The sequence below is a fragment of the Panthera uncia genome, chromosome D1, assembly GCF_023721935.1.
Source record: "Panthera uncia isolate 11264 chromosome D1, Puncia_PCG_1.0, whole genome shotgun sequence".
NCBI classification, from domain to species: Eukaryota; Metazoa; Chordata; class Mammalia; order Carnivora; family Felidae; genus Panthera; species Panthera uncia.
The window spans coordinates 35456961-35484261 of NC_064808.1; the positions used below are offsets into that span (position 1 = coordinate 35456961).

A 27301-nucleotide genomic window follows, 5' to 3' on the forward strand; every position below is an offset into this window, starting at 1 on the left:
GTGATTATTATAATAAACATCAGTCAGGGGTTCCTAGGTGGCTCAGTAGGTTGAGCATCTGACTTCAGCTCAGGTCATGATCTCACAGTTCATGAGTTCCAGCCCCACATCAGGCTCTGTGCTGACAGCTCAGAGCCTGGAGCCTGCTTCAGATTCTGTGTCTCTCTCTCTCTCTGCCCTTCCCCTGCTCTCTCTCTCTCTCTCTCTCTCTCTCTCAAAAATAAACATTAAACATCAGTTATAATTCCTCTATTTTGTTAAAAAGATTCCAATGTGCTTTGCTATATATAATATGCTCTACAAATGTTTCAGATAGCAGTGATGATGATGATGAATGGAGGGAAAGTAATTCATGCATTGAATTAGCCCTTAATGGGTACTATGGGCATTTCTCTCCTGCCAGGATTAATAAAGTACTAAAAATGTTTTTCTAGAAATTCTAGAAATTTAAGGGCTAGTCACAAACTGCTCCCTGTATCATGTCACTCCTGGTAAGACCCATGCAGAAACCTTTCAGCTTAAAGGTAGGGGGCAATTAGGGATAGTACAGCAATTTAGGTGCCTTGAAACTGATCTCAAGAAAGCTAAAGAAAAAGCAAAGAATCTCACCAACTCATAAACGCTGGGTGTGCATGTACCCAGATTTCTCAGAATCATTATCTACATTTAGAAAGGCCATGACATCCACATAATTTACAGAAACAAGAATATTTCATTCATAATCTCATCAGTTATGGCATATGTATAGAATGAAATGTAGTTAAGTGCCTTTGCCACTGAATCAAGAAATGTCCTGCACCAAGTGATGTCCTTCCTTTCTTTAGTACTGGACTTCATGTGAAATTAATGGGTTAAGTCACTAACAGAACAGCAATTAGAGGCAAGAATCTTTTCTAATTTGGTTTGTAGTTACACTTTATTTTTCCTCTTTAAATAAGCATATGAACTTCTAAAATTAACTCAGAGCATAACTTTCTATAACACAGGGGCAAGATCTTTGGAGGTAAATGGAGCTGAATCCAAATTCCACCTGGGCCATTGAGAAGGTGTGTACATTGGGCAAGTTATTTAATTCTCTGGGTCCCAGGATCTCATTTATAAAATGAAGGTTGTTGGAGAAGTAGATATGGTTAAGACGTGCACTGCCTAGCTACCATTATTGAGCATATAGTTATTAGTATTGAATATTGTACAGCAAAAATTTGATCCTGGAAAAGCTAGAAAGCTGTTCATTTCCCTAATTTAACCTTGACTTTGCTGAGTCTTGATGTAATATCATTCTAGGGAGACGTTTAGTTCTCTCAATCAGATTCTGTACTGTTTTCTCATACCTTTGCCCTGGCATACGGCAAATAGCTGAATTTGGAAAGAATTTCTGAGTTCAAAAGTAAAAATGTGAACTGAGATGCTAATAAATTAAAATTAAAAAAACAAAAGTCTAACATAATTGTCTCTGGGAAAGAAACTGAATATAAATAACCCTAATGCTGAATGGATGTCTTGAAATTGTCATCCTAATAAAAGGATATTTTATTTTATACTAATAAAACTAATATAACTTTTTTCCATAGAAATGTTCTTAGAGTTCATAATAACAAGATAATAACAAGAGATGATTTATCAAACTGGAAGGTAGGCATAGATTCCTTTTCTGATGTTAACAAGTGACTTTAAACTATAAAATGGAGAACAATATTTAAAAGTCCACACGTAATCCTTTTTAGTTTTCTGCAGCAACATCAAACCAATACTGTGAATAGAACAGTGCTTGACCAAGGTTCAGTAAAAGAAAGGATTTTGTAAAACTACTCATTGGGGTCATGCATCCACAAAAGACAACGCCACACAGCCAACACAAACACAGAAAATAAAAATAAAGAACAAATCACACACATTTGCATGCTAGCACAACAGATAGCAAACCCTTTTCTTGCTGAGTAGATTCTTTCTCTGAGAAATAGATGAAGGATAGTCACTGGCCTCCAAATCCTATAATCATCCAATAACATAATGATATTGACACAATTACTGCAAACACAACATTATGCATTTTTAAAGTATTCCCCACCCCCTCCTTCCCCCCCCCCCCCCCCCATCTCACAGCTTCCTGGAATGTATACATATTGAGCAACGTAAATAAGGCTCTGGGAAAAATAATTACACTTGAAAATTTCTAAATTAGTATAGTAAAATAAATTACAAATAATAAATCCCCTATACAAGAACACTGCTAATGAATGAAATAATTTCTTACTTAAAATATCTTAGAGAAATTCATATAAGAGCATCAATATTGGGAATTCATAACTTAAAACTTTTTAAGACTGAGAGTATATCATAGATTTTTGGTCTTAATTTAAATGATAAAAAATGAACCATATCAAAATATCCAGCACTGGGTTACAAAAGGTTGTTAAAATATTTAACCTTTGAAAATTATTCTATTTATTATTAGGGAGAATATTAATACATTCTATTAACTTCTATAGACTGAAAACCGAAATGCTTTCACACCTAGAATCTTCTAAACATTTTTTCTTTACTCCACCATTAAAAGAAAAGTTCATTTCTTTTAAAATAATTATTGGCGGGAGTATTTCGTCTTTAGAAAGATAAACTACATACTATTAAATTTAAGGAAGCATTCATGTTCATCTTTTGAATCTAAAGCACAATCCTAAATATTTTTAAAGAATCCAATGAAACCAATTGTGAGACATGAAAAAAAAAAAACAAAAACAAATCTCCTCTAGCCACTGACCTATATATCAGCGTGGTTTGAACAGTGGGGGTTGTAGCTGAGCATTATATGCAGACCTGTAAGGGTAAAGCCTGTCCCGCAGAGCACACAAAGATCCACGTGGTCTATTCTTAGAGCAGTATAAAATTCACCAAACACTTGAAATGTCACTTTAACTTCGACAATGGGAAATAGCCCTTACAATTCTCAGTGTGTACAATTCTAGGCCAACAAATAATTCTCTATGCAAATTGGTTCCAATGATATCTTAATATAAATAACATTAACTGCTCATACTTCAGATGGCATGCCACCTCTATTGACTGATGTTTGTTAACAGACAATAAGAAGAAATTAATATCGTTTATAACCTGATTTCTGTTTGTCTTTCTTAATGGTCATTTACTATATATGTGTGACCTCATGTTCATAGCAGATTGTAGGTTTTCTATATCCTTAAATAGTCTCAGTAATATTTTTGGTTCGTATCTACAGATGCCTCTAGTTTGTTTAAGATATCACTAAATGTCATAGAGTCAGTTCATTTCCCCTTGTTTTACTATTATTAAAAAAAAAGCATTTCAGTGGGCTTACTTCTGGTGCTTACTTCTACTTATTTCCTTTGGATAAACTTTTAGAAGTAGAACAATTTGCTGAAAATAAATAAATAAATAAACACTTGTGAGGTCTTTAATACATAAGGCCAAATTGCCTTCTAAAGAAGGCATGCCTATTTCCAATTTTCTTCAGCAATGTATAGAAGATCCTATTTTCCCACACACTCAAGCTAAATATATAATTTTCTTCTATTTTGCTAATTTTCCATAGCTTTTATTTGCATTTACCTTATTGCTAAGGTTTTGTATCTTTCTTAGATTTTTTTATGTCTTCTATGACGAGGCTGTTCATGACTTTTGTCCGTTTTTCTATTGCCTCATTTCTGAAACACTATTTAGGATAGAGTGAATTTATGATCTGAGAGTTGACATTTCACAGAGGAAAAATTATCAAGAATTTCATAGAAGATAAACTGCAGGTTATACCCTGTATGTGATTATATCGGGTGGCATAAAAAGCTACCTGCCAAGAATCAAAAAGACAAGAAGCATGAGAGAAGCATATGGAGTCAGCCGCTATCCATACACTCCAGTTCATCCCTGGCATACCTTCCCCACCACTGAGATTTCTTGTCATTAGCTGTTGTGGAAAGAGAACAGATTGAGTGAGTTGGGAATCTAGATCCCCTTGCAAATAACTGTACAAAGAAACACTGCAACAGAGGGTAGCATATCAGTTGCCACAAAGATAAGAATGCTTTATGCAGGCAAAGACCTTTGAACAGCTAAAGACAGAAGCCTCTTGATACACACTCAGGACAGTGATCTACTTTATCATTCATTCAAACAGATTTTTCCCCTTCATCAGGGCATCTTTTCATTTATTTGCTGTTCAAAACACCAGGACACAAAGGATGCACTTCATCTTGTGTGTCACTGAAATGAAATCTTGAGGTAGGAAAAAAGAAAAACGCTTGCCCTAAATTCTCTTTCAAAAGTGAAGTGTGAAAAGACATCAAGCAGAGTACACAGCGTTATTGTTGCAAGAAAGTCAATTCTGCAATCCGGAGTCCAAGGCCATCGGCAGTGACTCAATCACTTCCTTACCCACAGTGAATAATAAGAAAAATCTAAGAAGAAAGGGTTCCACTTGGGGAAATGGAATTTCTCATTGTCCTTCTCTTGATTATCATTAGCATCTATGGGCACAGCTGTTTCCTTTCTCTGAATAATCCTAAAGTCAACGCTATAATATTGGCTCCCTTCTGTCTCCACAGGGTCTATTATACCTCACCTCATGTCCTATTCTGAGCAGCAGAAATTTCAAATTTGTCTTTCATTGAGCAACATATCAGAAAGCCCAACTATCTGATTTATTTTGGTACTGAGAGGCTTAAAAATTACTCGAAAACTTGGTGTCATTAAACTTTCTTAGATACATAAATACATTTTAATTGCAAGTTATAATATAGAAGATATTCAAAATGAAAGAGGTTTCAATAAAATACTCAGTAGCTATTATGCATAAATTATCTTGGATTTTCTTTTTATAAAGTCAGCGTTTTTTTTTTCTTTTTCAAGCAGAGTGAAGAACTAAGTCATCGCAAAATTCAACTTGACATAATTTTATATGCTGCAGAGTATGTATTTATATACCAGGACCTTTATTATACAGTTGCTTTAGGCTTTATTGTTTCAAGATAAAATGTATTACTTATTATCTGAATGGGGTTTTAAAAAGCCATCCAAGCTTCTTGGCTTCCAACCAAAAGTTTTATTACTTCAATTAACAAAAGGAACTCAGAGGCAGTGAGAAAACTGAGACAAGATCACACTCCCATTCCCAGCTCCTCCTCATCCTAGGGTAGTCACTGAAAAAGATGTTTCTTAAATGAAAACCAGTACAACAAACAAATGCTCAAGTAATAGAGGAGTTTCCCCACGTGGTAGTTCCTTTTATAACGCAAGGGCACTGCAGAATTTTAAATCGTGATGTTGTTTGTCCACATAGGAAGAGTATACTCCTTGTGACTAAGATCTGAATTTTTTAACTTATCGTTCATTCATTTGATCTTTCAAACATTTTTGTGTGTGTGTGTGAACAATTCCACCACGATCCCCTCCTATAATTCCTCACTCATATAGTTTCCCATAAACATGAAAGTTAAAATCTATTTGTAAAATTAGCAGAAGACTGAAGAAGAGCGATATATGTACACACATCTTCCACCAAGGTTGGTTTACTTTAATGTGGGGAAACAGTAGTCAAAGCCCATTTATATAACGATCATTCAAGAAGCACATGATTGTGTATGGTAGGCTACTGTGCAATTCTTCCAGTTTATTTTTTCTTTCAGGTATAGTATAAAATGTTCTCCTAATCTAAATTCATATAATTTTCCTCTCTGCTGAGAGAATTCTCAGAAATTTGATGGCAATCTTTTCCACATCACCTTCCCTCCTCTTAGTACAAACACAAATTTCCATAAGCATACAAAATGAGTAAGATTTTAGCTGTTAACCATCAATTTTCCTGGGTTCAGCAGGGAAATGTTTTGTGAGGCTTCGGGGCAAAAGGTTATTCTCACCGTTTGGAAGGCAATTTGTATACCTGTTCTCTCTAAAGGATGCTCCGCTTACTTTGATGCTAATATTTGGTATTATGTGATTTTGTGAATTGATTTTTAAAGCCTCAGGCAAAAGAACCAAAGCTCCCATCCTTCCCCCACAGATGTCTCCATTCTTCACTCAGTTCTATTTCATTATAATGGGACTTTAATTCCAATACTTTACGTGCGAGAGCTATACTGGGCAGAGCTGACACAGGAGGGTTCAACATTTAACAGTAGCCTATCAAGTGCTGTCAAAACACTGAACCATTCAATGTATGTTTCCTCCCAAGGAAATACAAAAGCTTGCTCTATGGTCTGGAAGTGGATTTGCCAAAATTCAATTATAAAGTAAAACAAGTCAAAAACCCCATAATTATCTGGGTAGGTTTAGACACTAAAGTATCTTTTATTTCATCATCTTCAATTATCCCAATCTCCTGCTTGCTTACCTGATTTTTAACTCACTAAAAATAGATACATAAATAAACTTCCATTTCAACAAAGATAGAGTTTACAGGGAATGGTGTTTCATCCTTTTGTAGAGGTGAAAAGACAATGGTGCCTTTATGGCTGTAGCAGACATATAGAGCTACTGTTCTAGTCCAGGTTAGAGCCTGATGGTAAAATTGAAGCCTACATTTTCCAAATACCTGAATTTTGCATTGTACATACATGATTTTAGCTTGGAAAGAATGGCACTATTCATATTCCTATCTTTTCATGCATAAAGTGACAAACAGTAAAAGGGCATGCATATTTTTCTACCTTCAAAGATTCAAGTTTACAGCAAAACTGCAAGTTTACATGAAGTTTTTCAATTAACCTGTGAAATGACCACACAAACAAGTTTTGATAGCTATACAAAGTCTTTGATAGCTATGACAAAGATACATAATAATCTTATCAGCTAAAATTCTGAAGGAAATACATACCCAAACCTTCAGATTCAAACAGACAGGTTTCATCTACCCCTAAATCTCGGCACCAGGATAAGAAATTTGCTGTGTTGTCTCTGGCAAAAAAGGAGCCTGAGGGCGCAGAGGCTTTGCATGGGATCTTCTTCAAAGGCAGACGCTGAAAAAAAACAAAAAAAAAAATCTCACTCTGGTGGAAAGTCTGGCAAAGTCATCACAGCAGCACATTAAGTAAACATTTATGTTTTCAACAAAATGTTTTAGAATAACCTCATGTCAATAAATAGGTTAGTGAAGAGCTATAGAAAAGGAAGTGAAATGCACATGACATTTAGATGCCATTAAGAAACTATAGGGGTGCCTGGGTGGCTCAGTTGGTTAAGCGTCCTACTCTTAATTTCAACTCAGGTATGATCTCATGGTTTGTGAGTCCAAGCCCTTCATCAGGCTCTACACTGACAGTGCAGGGCCCTCTTGGCATTCACAGATCTCTCTCTCTCTCCTTCTGCCTCCCTCCTCCACTCACTCTCTCTCTCTCTCAAAATAAACTTAAAAAAAAAAAATTCTAAAAAACTGTCCATATAAACAAATCCTTGCCTTTTCTACTATCTAGTAGAAATACACCTAAGTCCCTTCCCTGGCTCAGATTGCCTCTTTTCTTTCTCTTGTATTAATTTTTTTTCTGGCTTTATCTTTCATCCAAGTACTCTATCATTACTTCTCACAAATTATTTATAAATGTATTTTCCATTTGTGAAAGAATGAAACACAAATATACTATATGAAGATAGATAATATGTAACACACAAACCTGCATTCTTATGTGCCTACATACATACACATATATCAATATATTATATTATTAATATTTTACATTATAATATAAAAACAATTCTGGTTGGATTTCTGCTATCTGACCCTGAAACATATTGACATTCTTCTGGGATAAGAAAATTCTTAAGATAAAGGGAGGGTGTGAACCTGGACAGACTTTTTTATTAACAGTCTGTCATAAAATTTTAGCCAGGAAATCTCCACTGGTACCATAACAAGTGTTATAAAGAACTGTGTGGGCTTTCTTTCTTTAATAGAACATAACCAATTTCCGTGGCATCCCAAGAAGTCACAGAATGCAACTCTATGTGATGGGAAAGAGTGAACAATGCATTTGCATGGTGGAGGCTACATAGAGCTTTGCCTCAAGGGGAGAAATTCACTTTGTGATTTAAATTCATAAATAAATGTTTCCTCCATTCACTGTAAATGAAAAAATAGAAGCAAAATGTTGTTGATTGTTGAGTTCATTTGCAGGAACAGCTATAAAAAATGAGATAGTGGCCTTAGTAGATTGGTGAAGTCCTGCTAACATCATACTAGAGTTCTTCCTGTCCAAAGATTTTATAGCCACATACCTAAAACATTCAGTTACTACCTCACTTAACGTCTGTGTCTGTCCAATCACAAAGGTCTATCTTTTTCTTGCCGACTGAATTTAACTTAGAGGAGACATGATCAAGACTTTTTCACACAAATATGTCTATAGTTACATATTTTAGGCATTACTGCCATATACATAAATCATGTATGGGGCTACTTATGTAGCAATAACCCCTTAACGATTTTGCGTAAGTAATGGTTTTGAAATAAATGATTTTCTTTTTTTTTAAGTTTATTTATTGATTTTGAGAGACAGAGAGAGAGAGCAGACAGGTGCATGTGCACAGGGTGGGGAAGGGGCAGAGAGAGTGGGAGAGAATCTCAAGTGCAGAGCCTGACATGGGACTCAATCTCACGAACCATGAGATCGTGACATGAGTGGAAATCAAGAGTCAGATGCTTAACCAACTGAGCCACCCAGGCATCCCAAAGAAATGATTTTCTATATGAATTGTAAAAACAATCAGAAATAGCATAGTTTAATATTTCCTCTAAAAAATATTCACAACCATCAATCACTACTTATTAAAGTTAAAATATATATATTCTTAAATCTAGCAATTCACTTTGAAGTATATATCCTAAAGATATAATAGCATTTGGGGTTAAAAATATATATACAAGTATATGTTGAACAGAAAATATAGAAACAAGAATATGTCAAAAGAGGGTTGGTTGGTGGAATAATACATAGTATACATACAATGGAACACAAAGCAATTATTTTTAAAATATTACATTTTAAAAAATGTATGTATATTGAACTATACAGATATTCAGTATGTACTTGAAAATAATTTGCCAACAGATATGTATCCCAAACGCAAAGCAATTATTTTTAAAATATTACATTTTAAAAAAAATGTATGTATATTGAACTATACAGATATTCAGTATGTACTTGAAAATAATTTGCCAACAGATATGTATACCACAGTTTCATTTTATGATTGTGTGTACATGTGTGTATACATACACACACTATATACGGAGAGATACAGATGGCCATATATAAGGTTTAGTTGCATATAAATATGTTGTATGATAAATATGAATATCATACTAACTTAAATAATGTTAGTTTAGGGAAAATTAAAGAATGACATGCATTAAATTGATCGTAATTACCACTGAGGAAGGTGATTGATGCATATAGTTTCATTTACTTCATTACATATTTCCAAACTGAGTAGGATGATTTTAAATGACTTTAACTATTTTATCAATATTTTCAGATTAAATCGTCAAAATCAGCCAATTGTATCATTCAAAGATAAAAGAGGATTTTCTGGGGGAAAAAATCTCTAAGAGATGACTATAAAGTTTTTTATGATGTGACTAAGGCAAAGATCATCTCTAAAGAAAGAACATCAACAGATTCAAACACAGCCACGTTAAGATTTACCACCTCAAAAAAAAAAAAAAAAAAAAAAAAGATTTACCACCTCTATCCCTGGGTGGGGAAAGAAATAACACGTAAAGCTATTTAAAATATAGGAATGAGTTTTCATATAGGAAGTATAACCTAGAAATTATAAACTATTTGACACAGTTAAGGGCACATTAAGGACATAACGGCTCACAGCTTGTATAGCAGAAAGGAATACAATATCCATATTGCACTCGAGAAGCTAGAGATTGATTTGACACTTAATCTACCAAGGGACACATTTTGAGAGAATACTCACAAGAAACAAGCCCTCAAATATCATTCAGCCTACTCTTGAAGAACTTACAAGGACAAGCACTGAACACAGAAATGAAAATAGCATTTTTCCCCTATAAGCTTGTAACCTTACAAAGTCATTTACATAACATATACCTGAATGTAAGTTTTATTTAAAATTCATTCATATTTGAAGACATGAAAGTTATTGTAGGCTAAATAAAATGAAAGCTGGCTACTGATACTCCATAACTTGGGAATTTCCAGTGCAAGGAATTCAATAGTAATAGCAATCTAACAAGGTGTTATTTAAGTGATTTATAGGGTGTTTGTTTCTGTTCTGGAGCTGTCAGATTTAGTGCTTCCGTATCACCTGAAGACTTAGGAAACTTCCAATCTCCATCCAGATGAAATGTTTTATTTGGTAAAATTTGAAAAAGTCATCCTCATTGGTCCAAATGGCTAACTAATTGAGCCCTCACACACAGTACCTATAAAGGTCATAACACATAACCAGGAATAAGGATCTCTGTGCACTGGCTAAGAGAAGTAGCATACTTATAGAATCTAATATTCTTCCTGGTTGAACACCACCCCCAAACCAAAGGTCTTTCCAGGGTTACTGTGTCATTTATAATTAAGAGTCCTAGGGCAGAAGTTTGATTTCATTTGAGTTACAGAACAAATGATTTAATAATATCAGCCCTCAATCCTTTTGAACTTAAAATTGTTTTTGACATATTTTATACCAAAGTATTTATAAAGTTCTGAACACCTTGGCAATTATATCTCTTCCAGTTCTGTGATTTTCTTTCTTCTTTTTTTTTTTTTAATGTTTATTCATTTTTGAGATAGAGAGACAGAGAAAGAGGGACAGGGTGCGAGTGGGACAGGGGCAGAGACAGAGGGAGACACAGAATCCAAAGCAGGCTCCAGGCTCTGAGCTGTCAGCACAGAGCCCAATGCATGGCTCCAACTCACAACCCACAAGATCATGACCTGGGCTGAAGTCAGATGCTCAACGGACTGAGCCACCCAGGTGCTCCCTGTTATTTCCTTAATCGTTAATTTCTTTAGGTTTTCATGAGAATCCTGGGGTGGGGGGTGGGGAACCAACTCTGGATCTCTTTAATATCAGTAAACAAAATAAAAACTAATAAATTGGATAAAATCGAACTATTTCCTTGCCTAGAAAATCTTGAAGAAGAGTTTTATTACAGAGAACTGCTATAAGTAATCATGGATGTGTACACTTGAAAAGCTGAAAATGGACCATAGATATGGAGAGAAATACTTCTGCCCTAAAGAACTGGAGATTTGAAAGGGAACCTCCCCACATGGCTCATCATATCGTCCATATTAATTTTCCCTTTACTGCTCACCTCTTCAAACAACTCCTACAGCATTTAAATTATAGACCATCTCAATTATTTACTGATGTAAGTTTTTCCAGGCAGTGTTGTTACTCATTATGTCCCCAAAACCTGACTGATGAATGGTAAGACTTGCATGAATGCTAAGACTTGACCCCTCAAACTAGACTGGAATCAATGTAGGGCAGGAGCAAACACCGTATCAGAGTTTTTACATTCCCAGGGGGCACATTTCCAGGGCCTTTAAAATTCATTAAATTCATAGGATAACTTATACATTACATTATTTCTGTAAACTAAGAAATGTATAACTGAAAAATCAAAGTAACACCTTTGAACTGTTTTTGAAAGTTACTGAATATAGAAGGGTGAGTACAGAATAATCACCACGCTGAACTGAGACTGGGTCAAAATTTAGGCTCACTGACTCACTAGCAAGAGTCATGCTACTGTATCCCAGCCTCCATAGCATGGGATTCGATATTTTGTGTTAGCAAAATGAGAAATGACTCTCAATCACTGGGATCACTTGCAAGTAGTCAACGGGGTGCACATTAATTTTTCTAGTATCGAGTTAAATGTTTATATTTTTTCTTTCAGTGGGATTAACTCAGGATATGTACTCATGGCCCCCAAAATACTTACAGACTGGATGATTAACATACAAAAGAATGGTTTCAATTCCAAAGTGTCTTCCCATTCCCTTCTGGCAACAAACAAGTTAGGTTGCAATAAAAAGAATTTAAATTTACTTCTAAAGGCTTTTAATTTTTTCCATTATCTGCTAGGGCTTTAGAGGCCAAAGTCAGTTATCTCACCTTCTTGGGATGATACTCTGGGCAAATGACTTAATGTTTCAGTGCCTCAGCCTCCTGTTCAAATGCACATAGAAGACAATGCATCTCATCGGGTATATGTGTGTGAATGTGAGTTAAATAATATAATTCAAGTGCAGAAGCAAGTGTTTCATAAAGTTTACTCCACTACCATGGGAGTACCCACTAGTGACATGGGGCTAGTAAACACTTTGAACTGTGGTGCAACTAGAGAACTAATTTGTCAATTTTACTTCATTTTAATCTCTGTGAGATGGTGGATGTTAGCTGAACCTATGATGGATTCGTTTTATAATATCTGTAAATCAAACCATAACGCTGCATGTCTTAAACATAAACACTGATGTATGTCAAGTATCTCTCCATAAAACTGGGAAAATCCATTTAAATTTCAAAAGCCACATGTGGCTTATGGCTATCCTATTAGCACATTCATAATAGAGAAAGGACAGCCGCTTTTGGGGTTTGAGGGTCCAATATTTGGCCACTTGACTAGTTTCCTTTGAACTAATACCATTTTCATTTCTTTCAACTACCCTCAAAACCAATAGTTCCCCCGGATATAGTTACATGAGACACACAATTATATTGGTCACCTACAAAGAGTTAACTTATATGCTGCAGAGCTCAACTTGTGTATGTCCTAGTTAAGGCTGTGAGTGTTGTAGCTTCAAAAGGGCAGCGTGATTACTTATAGTACTTATAAATCTATTTATAATTCTTACAATAGCCTACACCTAGAGAACCAGAATCTTACTTAGTGCCTTACTTACAAGCAGTACTGACTTATTTATTTTGGTCTGAATCATATGGTGGGTGGGAAAAGAGAGGATTAAAACTGTGAGTGACAACCATGCTTCAGGCACACAAAACTTACTTTCATATAGATTATCCTATTTCATTCTTAAAAAAAAATGATGCCTTAAATTAGGTAGGTAATAGTTTCTACATTTTCCTAGATGAAAAAATTGAGCTCATACATAGTTTAAATCAAATTATTCAATCTCTTATACCCATATGCTTCTAACTGTTCTATAATAGCTCACCAATGCTTGGAATTTAATATATTTCAGCAGTTGATTTATTTTCCCATTTTTTGGCCAGGTAACATTAAAATGAAGAATATGTATTCTCTCTCCCCTGTCAAACTAAAAAGAGAATAGAGAGAATGGCATCTCTGGTCCTCTGCATGCAGAGAACTGAAAATTTAATACTAGTAGTTTAAATAATCCATTCTTCACCAAAGTTTGATTGCATCTAGTAGACATTTCAGATATAAAACAGAAGACATACGTAAAAGAAGATGTGGAAATTGCCAAGAACTAATATCTTTCCTTTTCCAAAGAGTATATAGAATGTACTGTTCAAACACACAGGCAATAAAGTCACTCTTTCCATGATGGAATTAATGTCTCCACTTGTATCCCCTTGTTGCTTTTAGTTTCACTGATATATTTTATGGAAGAAAACCTCTCAATAAAATTATTTGAACATTCACAGTATCAAGGTATCTAAACAGAACTACCAAGTGGCTTTGGAAAGGATGAAACTGTATCCTTTAAGATCAAAATTATTAAAATGAAAAATAGGAGAAACTTCTTTCTGGTGCCACCAACCTCTCCTGGGAATTCTGCAATAGGACTTTATGCCTCAGACAGAGTGAGCTATGATTTAGTACAGTCACAACTGAACTCACTGGATTTAACTCAAAATGAACCTCTTCTCTCCTTTCCTTCTCCAGATATATTCTACCCTAGAGAGAACAGGTCTTAGAGCAAAATTTGGTGTAATCTCCATGCTGTATGGCATAGAAATATTCACACAAATTTTTAAAATATTTTTTAAAAGGTTTCTCACATCAGAATTCTGGTATACCCAGTAAATCATGAGGAAATCACTTAAATAAATGTAGAAAATATGTTAAGATTTTGAATCCTCTGAAATTACTTCTGGCATAACGTAAACTGATGCTGGCAATGAAGTCCAAGCCTAGTGCTCAAACTTCAGGCTGAAAGGATGAGATGGATAATGGAAAGTTAAGATGGAAATGAGTTGAGAACTTGCATCCACACAAAAACCTGCACATGGATATTTATAGCAGTTTTGCTTTATTCATAAATGCCCAAACTTGGAGGCAACCAAGATGCCCTTCAATAGGTGAATGGAACTGCTCTACATACATCCAGACAATGGAATATTATTCAGTACTAAGAAGACATGAGCTATTGGGATGTCTGAGTAGCTCCGTGGATTAAGCATCCGACTTCAGCTCAGGTCATGATCTCATGACTCGTGGGGTTGAGCCCCACGTCGGGCTCTGTGCTGACAGCTCAGAGCATGGAGCCTGCTTCAGATTCTGTGTCTCCCTCTCTCTCTGCCCCTCCCCTGCTCATGCTCTCTCTCTCTCTCTCTCTCTCTCTCAAAAATAAATAATAAAAACATTAAAAAAGTTAAAAAAAAAAAAAAAAGACATGAGCTATCCAGCCTTAAAAGACATGTTGGAGCCTTAACTGTATATTACTAAGCGAAAGAAGCCAATGTGAAAAGGCTACATATCACATGATTCTAATTATATACAAAAGGTAAAACTATGGAAACAGTAAAATAATTAAAGGATAGGGAAAAGGGAAGGATGCATAGGTGATTCACCATAAGATTCATCACATGGGATTTTTAAGACGTGAAACTAACTTTAAAAAAAATGTTTGAGTTTATTTATTTTGAGGGAGAGAGAGAGGGCAAGCATGAGCAGAGGAGGGGCAGAGAGAGGGAGAGAGAGAATACCAAGCAGGCTCTGCACTGTCAGTGCAGAGCTTGATATGGGCCTTGAACCCACAAACCATGACATCATGACCTGAGCAGAAATCAAGAGTCAGATACTTGAACAACTGAAACTATTCTGTAAGATACTATAATGGTGGATATACATCATTACACATTTGTGAAAACCCACAGAATTCACAACAGGAGACTGAATCCTATTATAACCATGGACTTTGAGTGATATTGATGTGTCAATATAGGTTCATTATTTGTAACAAATGTACCATCCAGTTGTATGTCCTGCTCAAGTATGCCTTGAATCTAAAACTGCTCTAAAAATTAAAGTATATAAAAAAGTTATTATTGTTATTGATAGTTGTTTAAAAGCACCAAATGCTTCACAAAGGAGAAAAAAAAACCTTGGTGTTAAACAAAAAAAATTCATTCTTTCCATTGTTATGTACATTGTGCCTAATTTTACATATACACCCACATGGGAATCATTATATAAATGCTATGCTACTATGAAAAGCTTCTGTTCTCCCAAATAATTATTTACATATGACCAGACTGAGATTAGCTTCTTAAAAATTTCAAAAGTCTAGTCCTACCCTTTAAAATTCAGTTAACTGGCACAGCTACTAATTCTGAATGGGAATAATTTAATCTGAATCAACTCAAGCAATCATTATTAAATCATAGCTCCACATCAGTTGTAACGGTTGGCACTGCAGACAGAAATACAAAAAAGATAAAGCCGAGGCTGCTTTTCAGAGACCCTCAGTGACTTTGAGAAAAAGACTTTAAAATCATCATTTCTTGCAGCACCTGGGTGGCTCGGTCAGCTAAATGTCCAACATCAACCCAGGTCATGATCTCGGGGTCCGTGAGTTCGAGCCCCACGTCGGGCTCTGTGCTGACAGCTCAGAGTCTGGAGCCTCCTTTGGATTCTGTGTCTCCCTCTCTCTCTCTGCACCCCCCTCCCAACCCTGCTCATGTACTGTCTCTGTCTCTCTCAAAAATAAACATTAAAGGGGAGCCTGGGTGGCTCGGTCGGTTAAGCGTCCGACTTCGGCTCAGGTCATGATCTCGCCATCTGTGAGTTCGAGCCCCGCTTCGGGCTCTGTGCCCACAGCTCAGAGCCTGGAGCCTGTTTCAGATTCTGTGTCTCCCTCACTCTCTGCCCCTCCCCTGTTCATGCTCTGTCTCTCTCTGTCTCAAAAATAAATAAACGTTAAAAAAAAAAATTTAAAAAAAACATTAAAAAATCATCAAAAATAAATAAATAAATAAATAAATAAATAAATAAATAAAATCATCACTTCTTATGATAAGAAATACAATAGAAGTTTAAGTATTTAAATAGAAGTTAAAATTTAGCTCTTTGGGAAATTTCAACCTGAATGGGGAGGGGCTGATTGAACATCATGATAGGAAAGCCTTAGAAAGGGGCAGTAATTTACACAATTGAAGGATCTCAAGTGCTCAACAGGCATATGAGGACAGTACTGTCCTAAAGCGAAACATCTGACAAAGCCTCAACCAGGATGGCTGCTATGGGTGAGCATAAAATGCACGTAGAAGAGAAAATGAGACCAGAAAAGTCAACTGGGTTTGAGTCACAAAAGGTATAATTATACTTTACGAGAATTGCCAATATTATATCTCAACCAGGGTTACAAACTCAAAGGCCCAGAAGTGGCCAGGCAGACCAAATAAAAGAATGAAGCAGCTAGTTCCCAGAGATTATAAGGAGTGGTGGGGATTGTGGAAATCTGAAGAACTCATACCAGTCCAGGAGGGGCCGACATATTTATTTAAGTCTAAGACATCACCATAAAAAACACAGTCTCAATGTTGTTAGACATTTCAATTTTTTAGAAGAATTTGGAAATCTAGACATTTTGATGGGCAAACTCCTTGACTCTGAACAATTGAATCTATAGACAGATGCACGTGTTTGCCTGCAGGAAACGATTTTAACATATAAACTAATAAGTAATCCAACTACACATATCCTCTGGAAAAATAATTATGTTATTTGTTGTCAACAGTGACTTAAAGGACTGAATAAAAAAATTTAGATAATTCTATGGAAGTAAAAAATAACTGATTTCTTTTTCTTCTGCCATCTCCATCTTCACAGCTAGAGTACCAAGACTTCAAGAGTCAGGCGTCAATCGGAAGAAGAGAAACTTACTCTGTGAACCAGAAAGATTTCACAGAGAAAAAACAGGGCTGTTGGATACTAGGCAGAGCAGTCCTTCAGATTTCTTAATTATTAATTAATTATAGGAGCTCAAACAAATTGATGATAGTTTCAAACATGTTCTTGAGAATGTATGTTAGTTTTCTGTGTCCCTTCTAAAATTAAGGAATTATATTAAGGAAACAAGCAAGAAAAGTCTTATCAGATGTATCTTGTGACGAAGTTTGGGGATGATTTGGGGTTCATGGGGTTTGGAGCTGACGGCCAAAAAAGAATTCTTGAAGATGTCTTTGGTGCAAAAAGGTGATGTTAATAAAGCACAGAGACAGGACCCATGGGCAGGAGGAGGTGCACTGGGGTTGTGGGAGGGGTGACCATTTAATGGAATCAGGGAGAAAGGGTTTCCAAAAAAACTTTCATATGCTAAAGACTTACTGGAGGCCTAGCTATTGTCAAACTGAGGTTGTTTTTCCCTCTAGCAAAGCATTAACATTAAGACAGTAGGAAGTTCCTGGACTTTAGGCTATGATGGGATTGCCTTTTTCTGGTAAACTGGTGGAGACTCTTATCTGTTTAACCAGTTGTATTTTGTTTTGTTTTGTTTTGTTTTTGTTTTTGTCCTTTCCTGTTTTTGGATAGCCTGGAGTATTCAAGGAGTATCATACTCGTCCCATGGGGGGTGGGTGGGTGCTGTTAGCCTGCACTTTGCCCTCAGCTTACCCCCTACCCTCATCATCTTGAATTTTTCATTTCCCACTAACGTTTTGTACATTTTAAGACATAATAATTTAAAATGATTGGCAGCAAATTTCGAGTTCACAGAGTCACTGATGCTAATATTTTAGCTAAAACTACTTTTTGGTAGGCATCTCTAAAATATCCAACAAAGAAAAGCATTGTCAGAAGTCCAAGGATTGTTTCCTGAATGGATTCCAGAAAACCCAATTTATTTTAGTGGCTAGCATACTTCCAAACACTTTTTGAGCAAAGACACTCTCTCTCTCTCTCTCTCTCTCTCTCTCTCTCTCTCTCTCTCACTTTGTTTTGGTAACTTCACTGCACTACAGATTTTTGGCACACTACAAGTGTTCACCAATAGGGATAGCTCCCTAGACTTTCAGTAAATTTGAATGATGGAAATGTTAAACTTTTAGTAAATCAAAGAGAAAAGGCTTAAGCCTTGAAACTACAACTCATCAGCAATTAGACTGAGTCATCAAGAAGTTAGTTAATCTATTTAACCTTTTGGAACTTCAGATCTATCATTTGTAACATGTTTTGAGAATTAAATAAGATGTTTTGGAAAGTGTCTATCCTAGACCACAGCTTATCTTCGATTAATGTTATTTTTTTTCAAATATGTGTCTACTTTCAGTTCTTTTTACAAAGAATGCCCTGAGGAGAAGTGAAAAATAGTTGCGTCGTCACATCTGTAATTAGGGGAAAAAATTTAAAGCAGACGCTCTACATTAGTATGGTGATTTAATCACAATTTGTTTTTATCCATCTTCTAATTTCTTTCATTATTATGTTGTGCCTTCATATCTGTTCTCCACATTCCAATTAGAGTAGACTTTTAAAAAGGCAAATTTAGCGTCCCAGTGCTTTTAGGATAAAGCAAAGCTCCTAGTACAGCTTCCACGATTTGTATTAGCCCCACTCCTACCTGCAGACCTAGCAGAGGACCTCAATGCCCCCTACAGGCTCACCAGTCTCTACTCCCACTTTTGATGCTCCCTGTGCTCCCTCCCACCACACAGCCCTGACACAAGGGTTCTCTCTGTCCTTCCCTTACCTCTTTGCCCAAGTAAGTTTGCCAACTCATTTGCTTATATCTTTTCTTGAGCAGAAATGTAAAGAGTGGTGTGAGATGAGCCCACAGGGCTCATAACTCTTGGATACCCATGAGGGTATATGGCACAGACACCCAAGATTTTTCCCCAAACTTTTCTTCCCCTGCTTTTCCAATTGTAAAATAAAGCACCGTCATCCATTTCTTCACATATGAAACCCAATCTCCCTCACCTTTTGGCGTATTATTTTGAATTAGAGATACTTGAGAAACAGCCAGAGCAAGAAAGGCGCTCTGACCTTACTTGGTCTCTCAACAAGCAGGGGATAAATCTCCCATGTGAAAGGTACCAGGAGGGAAGACAGCATCCTTATCACCAGAGAATGGGAATTAGGGCCAAGAAGTCTATGTAAACAAGCTCTATGCTTCTTCTTCACTAATTTACTACTCCAAGTCCAAACCCCTTTGTCTTGTCAATTCTTCACAAATGTATTGTTTCTTTGTCTACAAGCTATAAATAAGAGCTTCCTGCTTTGGTCACTTCTTTGGGTCATATATTTTTATGGGACTCGCAAACATATGAAATTAAATTTGTTTTCTATTAATCTGTCTTGGGTCAGTTCAATTATTAGACTAGCCAAAGACCCTAGAAAGGAAGAAGGGAAACATTTTCCATCCCTGTCCCACCAAGTTTCAATAGATCTCAAAACCACGTGCTTCTTTCCAGTACCACTGCTAGCACCTCAGGTTGACGGTCATTATCTCTCTCCTAAGCAGGGCAATAGCTTCCTATCAGAGGTCCTTACTTCCATATTCACCTCTCCCTTCCAATCCATTCACCACACTGCAAATGTCATCTTTTTAAAAGATTTTATCAAGCCCCTGTTTAAAATACTTCAATGGCATAATGTTCTTTTTTTTTTTTTTTTTTTTAACATTTATTTATTTTTGAGAGAGAGAGAGAGACAGAGAGACAGAGAGACAGAGAGTTAGAGTGAGTGGGGTAGGGAAAGAGAGAGAAGGAGACACAGAATCCGAAGCAGGCTCCAGGTTCTGAGCTGTCAGCACAGAGCCTGACATGGGGCTCGAACCCATGAACAGTGAGATCACTACCTGAGCCAAAGTGGGAAGCTTATTTGTTGTTCTTAACATACGGGCCAACATTCAACAGATTTGGCTCTGGTCTCATTCTGGACACTAATATTACATGCTAGTATCCAAACACTTGCTTGACTTTTAGTTTCTTAAAGTCATCATGCACCTCCACAACTGAGGGCTTTTCCCATGTGCTATTTTCCATATTTGGAACATTCTAGATCCCCTTTCTGTCTGGCTAATTCCCATTCCTGCTTCAAAATAATATAAAAGTCCTTTCGACAAGACTGCCCTTTCTACAATGTTGCCCTTTTAAAGTTACCATATACTTGGATTTTCCCATACTTACACATCACACAGTTGTAATTCACTGTTAGCTTAACTATTTGCTTAATGTTATTCTTCCTAACAACCTGCTACTCTACAAGGTAGCATATTTTAGGTGTTCAATAAATGTTTTTTGAATAATTGATTGAATGGCATCAATATAATGGATGGCATGGTGATACAAACTGCTGATATATGTCATTTATTGAACATTTATTTATATCTGTATTCTTACATGTTCATATTTTATTAACTTAACTAGAATCTAAGCCCTTTGAGAGGGGACAGGAATGTTTTACACTTTTTTTTTTTATTTATCAGTATCTTGAATACAGCACTCAAAACATATCTATCAATTGAAAATTCTAGATCATCTGTGAAAGACTTTATATAGGGAAGTCAGAGAAGGCATCAGCCAAAAGACAACATTTGAACACAGACCTAAAGGGAGTGAGGAGCAAGTCATATATATTTCTGAAGAAAAAATATTCTGAGAAGATAGAAGAGCAATTGCAAAGGCCCTGTGGTAGTTGGGACCTGTTTGTTGGGTTCAAAGACCAAGGAGGTCATTATGACTGCAGCAAAGCAGAGTTTGGGGAAAGTCACATGAAACGAGATCAGATAGTTAGCTAGGAAATTGAGTATGTAGGGCCTTGTATGTAATCATAAAGATTTAGGCTTTTAATTGAAGTGAGTCATGATGCCATTAGAGAATTTTCAGCTAAGAAATAGCATGATATGATATAAGTTTTAAATTATTTGATGATTTAATCTATGTTAAAAGTTTACTCTGACAGAGAATAAGTACTTAGTAAAAGCTTACTTTATTATCATATCTCATGGTATTCAGTAAGTCTGAAAAAAAGATCAGATAGCTACTTCTCAAACTTTAAAAAATATTTAAACATAGCAAATATGATAACATAGAACAAAATATGGGGTGGTTCCTCATTTATGATTTTCAATACATACACATGTTTTTTATACATTTGTACATGCATTTATCATATACATACAAATATAGAGATTAATCTTTCCTGTCTTAATGTTCCCACTGTACCTGTGTAAAATATGTTTATTCTGAGTTTTGTATGTCTATAACACTATTCTTCACTAGATTGTGATCATCCAGAATAAGTTCTTGGTCTGGGAAGACCATGAACTTGAGATGAGCAAAATATTATGTTTATTTTTACTCTCCTCTAATTTTTTTTTTTTTTTTTTTGAGAAAGAGAGAGAGTGTGAGAGTGGGGGAGAGGGGCAGAGTGAGAGAGAATCTTAAGCAGGCTCCACACTCAGTGCAGAGCCCAATGGGAGGCTTGATCCCATGACCATGAGATCATGACTTAAGCCAAAATTCAGAGTCAGACGCTCAACTGACTGAGCCACCCAGGCTGCCCTCTCCTCTGATTTTCAATATACTTTTATTATGAATGTAATGTCTAGAATGTATACCTGAAATATTAAGTTTACTTTCTCTTATACTTTAAAACTACAGTATTTTTCAGAACCCTTGTTCACTGTTGGTGGGAATGCAAACTGGTGTAACCACTGTGGAACACAGAATGGAAGTTCCTCAAAAAATTAAAAATATAAGTACCCCTCTGATCTAATGATTTTCAATGTCAATTCAAAAACACAAGAAACAATAAATGTTGTTAAGGATGTGGAGAAAAAGGAACCCTTATGCGCTGTTTGGGAATGCAAACTGGTGCAGCCACTGAGGACCAGTATGGAGTTTCCTCAAAAAGTTAAAAATAGAACTCCCCTAAGATCCAGTAATTGCACTACTAGGTATTTACCCAAAGAATACAAAAACAGTAATTTGAAAAGATATATGAACTCCTGTATTTATTGCAGCATTATTTACAATACCCAAATTATGGAGGCAGCCTCAGTGTCCACTGATAGATAAATAGATGAAACAATGTAGTGTGTATATATATATACACACACACACACACACACACACAATGGAATCTTATTACTCAGCCATAAAAGGAATGAAATCTTGTCATTTGCAACAACACGGACGGATCTAGAAGATATAATGGTAAATGAAATACGCTAGTCAGAGAAAGATAGATACCATATAATTTCACTCATATGTGAAATTTAAGAAACAAAATAAATGAACAAAGGGGGGAAAAAAGAGGCAACCCAAAAACAAGACTCTTAACTAGAGTGAACCAACTGATGGTTAACAGAGGGGAAGTGGGGGGTGGGGGATGGGTGAAATAGTGAAAGGGATTAAATAGTACACTTGTCATGATGAGAACTGAGTAATGGATGGAACTGTTGAACCACTACATGGTACACCTGAAACAAATATAACAGTGTATGTTAACTACAATAGAATTGAAATACATTTTTTTAAAAAATTACAGTATCTTCAAAACCAATGCCAGATTAATAAAAATAAGCAAACACATTGCTTATTTTTTTAACTTGTGCCTTAATATTTATTTTTAATAATGTAGTAACCATATTTCAAAAAATGTTGATACCCTCTATTTTGTGTTTTATAATCCTTAATGTCATGCATTTAAAAACATCATCACGAAAAAGGATCGGCAGGCCTCACCCAATGGTTAAAGAAGGCAGGATACAAAAATAATTGTCTCTGATCTAGAAGGCAGAGTCGGTGACTTATTGGCCTTTATAACACCTAGTACAAAACTGTCTCTCAAGAAATTCCCTAGTCTTATTCAGAATTTAGTCAGTTCACTCCCATTTTAAGATTCCCTTCTTGGGCCACCTGGGGGGCTCAGTCGGTTAAGCGTCCAGCTTCAGCTCAGGTCATGATCTTGTGGTTTGTTGAGTTCAAGCCCTGTGTCAGGTTGTGATGACAGCTCAGAGCCTGGAGCCTGCTTTGGTTCTGTGTCTCCCTCTCTCTCTCCCCTCCCCTACTCACACTCTGTCTCTCAATCTTCCTCTCTCTTTCAAAATTAAATAAACCTTTAAAAAAAAAAAAAAAGATTCCTGGGGCGCCTGCGTGGCTCAGTCAGTTAAGTGTCCGACTTCTGCTTAGGTCGTGATCTCAAAGTTTGTGAGTTCGAGCCCCGCGCTGGGCTCTGTGCTGACAGCTGGGAGCCTGGAGCCTGCTTTGGATTCTGTGTCTCCTCTCTCTGCCCCTCCCCCACTTGTGCTCTGTATCTCTCTATCAAAAATAAATAAATGTAAAAGGAAAAAAAGATTCGTTTCTTCCTTTTTACTTCAGAGGTTTCATTCTTTTTAACAACTGTACATAGAGCTAAGTTCTTTGTTTTGTTTCTATTTTAGTTTTGGCTTCAAGATACAGGAATTGCTGCATTATTACTTCTTACAGGGAGCATCCATTAGACAAACAGCCTGTGGGAAATCAGACATGACCAGCAAAGCGGTATAAACACAAAACACATACGAGACAGCTCCATGCATGATATGTAATGCATTTTCAAACTGCTAAGCAAAACAATAGCAGGTATTCATGTAGGCAGCTCCTAAAAGCTTATACAGTTGGAGAGCTCTACATACTATAAACTCAATTACCTCATCTAGAAAACATTATGCCATTACTCTGCAATGCACCAGTACCACATACCTTGGACCACACACACACATATGGTGAGTACTTACATTTTAAATCATCTAGCAATCCTCAGACATTTTCAAATTAAAAAGGAACATTTTTCCTCGAATTTACAGCCCCTTAAAAATGTTCTTGTTATAAAACCTGTAAACGGTCTGCTTTAAGAAATGGCATGCATATTCATTATTGATTTGTTTAAATAACCAGAATTTCTCCAAAGCATTTTGTAACAGCTCATTTTAAAGTAATTAATTTTCTATTTTCCATATGGTGAGAGTGACTTTTCCTGACATAGTATTCTATATCCACAGTGCTTTGAAACAGCAGTGGCCACAGTCAGTGCTATCAAATATCAGAAAAACAGTTCCCCAGTTACACGCCTTGCCCATGTGCCTGCATGCGGTTAAATGCAGGATGTGAGCCTATAAGTGGAAAAGATGATGTCACTGTGGAAAAATTCGATCAGGTTTACTTTTACGCTCGGGGGCAATGTTCTGCTGATGTTATGAAATTATGTAGATGAAAAATGTGTGTGTGTGTGTGTGTGTGTGTGTGTACTCCTTCTTCTAAGCCAGATCTGTTTTGTTTTGTTTTTTCATGCTTTTGGAACTTCAATTCGACATGTTTTATTTTTAGTCTTATGCTTCGTATGCTTTTAATGCAACCATTATTTACACTACCAAACAATAGCTTACAGTTTTAACTTTTGAGAGGAAAGAACCGCTGAGCAGTTTTGAAGGAGGGCGATTTATCAGCAGATTCACATAAACATACAGCTTCTGAAACCTGGCAAATTTCTAAGTTCAGTGCTGCCACCTTGTCTTTCTCCTCTCTCCCTCACTCTGGAATGTGGAGATGCTTAGCAGGGTACTGAATAGGGCTAGAAATACCCCTTCACATCTCTTAGCTCATCAGTAGCAAACTCCAACAAGAAAAGAAGCTTAGGATTTGGGAAAATGACTCACTCTTGCTCATTAAGAGGTTGGCAACTACTGGTCTAGAACAAAACAAGTAGGGAGCCAAATATGATAATAGTAGGGTATATTTTACTCTCTTGTAATTTGAGGGAAATTCTAAAATAATTCTGATTCTTTTCATTTGCTTCTTTGTACATAAAAAGAAAACCATCTCAAACATGAGTGTTGTCACAAAGGTTAATTCCATGCTTTGCACCTGGTTATATTCCATTTAGCGAGCCCTGTATGCTTGTCCAAATAATTTTAAGCATGTAAATCCATAATATCGTTCCACTTCTAATTTCATCATACAGACAATTCAACAAACTTTATACTGTTTTAGGTAATTCCCAAAAAACTTCAGCCCACCTGCTTAGACACTGGCTGTCTTTGCCACCCACCGAAGGAGTTATATATATATATAAGGGAAAGTGGCAATTTCTTCTATGATTTACTGAGGACAACCAAATGAGAATAGTTTAAATTTTGACTCTGTGATAATAAAAGAGGAAAAAGCTGTAATAATAATATATGGGTAGTAGGAACAATCAAATTAATATACAGAAATCCACTTAAGATCATGGCAGTAGGCTTAAGCACAACAGCCATTCTATTTTATAAAGCAGATATGGTTTTTAATTGGTATACCTTTTGATTTAGAAAGCAGATGAGACACACTCAAAATAAAAATTTTAAACAACTATGTGCATGAAAACTTTTCAATGTATACTACTATATGCTTTAAGTTCTATTCTAAATTCAGTCACATGATAAATATTGCCTTTCTTTTATTTAAACTGTGGCTGCTTAAAATTAATTTGTTTTCAGATCATTTTGTGAGCTTGATCTCAAAATCTATATAATACTGCATGCATCTTATTTCTCCCTAATAGGTAGTAAATTCCTTGAGAAGACTGTCTACCTTCACATCACAACCATTATTACCAATGACACATACGCACAGAAATATTCACAGTAAATAATGTCATCTCTTGTTTCTAACAAGAGCTCTTATACTCATCAATCATATATCAACTTTTAAAATAACATATATAAATAGGGCGCCCGGGTGGCTCAGTCAGTTAGGGGTCTAACTTCGGCTCAGGTCATGATCTGGTCAGTGAGTTGGAGCCCCATGTTGGGCTCTGTGCTGACAGCTCAGAGCCTGGAGGCTGCTTCGGATTCTGTGTCTCCCTCTCTCTCTCTGCCCCTCCCTTGCTCTCTCTCTCTCTCTCTCTCTCTCTCTCTCTCTCACTGTCTCAAAGATAAATAAACATTAAAAAAGAAAAAGAAAAAAAGAAATAGGACTCAGTTAGTGTAAAATATTTGTAGTTCATACTATTCTCTATTATTTAAGGTTGTTAAAATGATGAACTTGCTCTGCTCCATGATCATTTTTATCTCCTTTTTGAGTTAACCCTTAGTTAATAAAATAACACATTTTTTTGGAAAGCTGACAGCAGCGTTTACTGCTCGTTGTTCTTACGCACTGGAATTCTCTGACTCCCTCCTGCAGTTTTACTGAAACTGTATTTTTACCTTGGTTGTTAAAGAGTGTTTTGGTAGATGGCTAATTAGGGCTCTGAAAAGAAACAATGGTTCTTATATTCCCATTTCACTCACCAACTATTTTATTGGACAAAAGGGGCAGTTATTGAGAAAAAGATGCAAAAAAAAAAAAAAAACCCACCTCCACAGGGATTATATCTTTACAGCTCCTCAGTCATTGAAAGACACAACCCTTAATTACTCTAGTAGTACCTTATTTCAGGTACCCCTTGAGTACCCCTAGTAAAGGATAAAGGCAAGCAAAAAACTAAGTATAACAATATAGTACAGATACTCCGACAGATGGGGAAACCATAAATATTAAAAACATCTCTACCTTTCCAAAATCCCTCTACATTTTCTTTAGGAAATATTCCCTATCTCATTTTATTTAGTCTGAGAACACATCAATCAAGGTGAAGCCATGACCTGGTCAGACAGCTGACTGTTCATCACACTAAACAAACTCCCTCTTGCTAACATTTGAAACTTGAGAGAAATGATAAATGGATTTAATAGTTTAATGTTACTGAGCACCCATGTATACTAGGTATTACTCAGTGCTTATGTATATTAAATTTAGCCTCCATAACAACTGATACGTTAGGTACTATTATTAGCTACATGGTTACAAATGAGGATGTTATGACACAGAGAAATTAAGTAGTTTTCCCAAGCTAATTAACAGTGGAGTTAGGATTTAAACCCAGAAAGTGTGCCTGTTGAGTCCACACAATTAAACACTCTATTTAGCTGAGCTCTCTGAAAGTGTTTAAAATGATTCATTCTAATAATGGTACTCTGAAGTGAATGCCCATGTATCCACACTTTATAACCTTCAGAGTTGGTATAAATCCTAGGTCCTCCAAAGCCATCGGTTTTTATTTCTTTAGTCTCAGAGAGTA

At 36.1% G+C, this 27301-nt stretch overlaps 1 protein-coding gene across 1 annotated transcript in view; it reads right to left on the minus strand.

Annotated features, from left to right (window-relative positions):
• Positions 1-7640, minus strand: part of GAS2 (growth arrest specific 2) — an 80757-nt gene extending 73117 nt beyond the window's left edge. The window contains exons 1-2 of the mRNA XM_049639889.1: positions 7635-7640; positions 6842-7025 (exon numbers count right to left, since the gene is read on the minus strand). Coding sequence (XP_049495846.1) covers positions 6842-7025; positions 7635-7640 — 190 coding nt within the window. The remainder of the gene's footprint in view (positions 1-6841; positions 7026-7634) is intronic.
• Positions 7641-27301: the final 19661 nt, after the last annotated feature.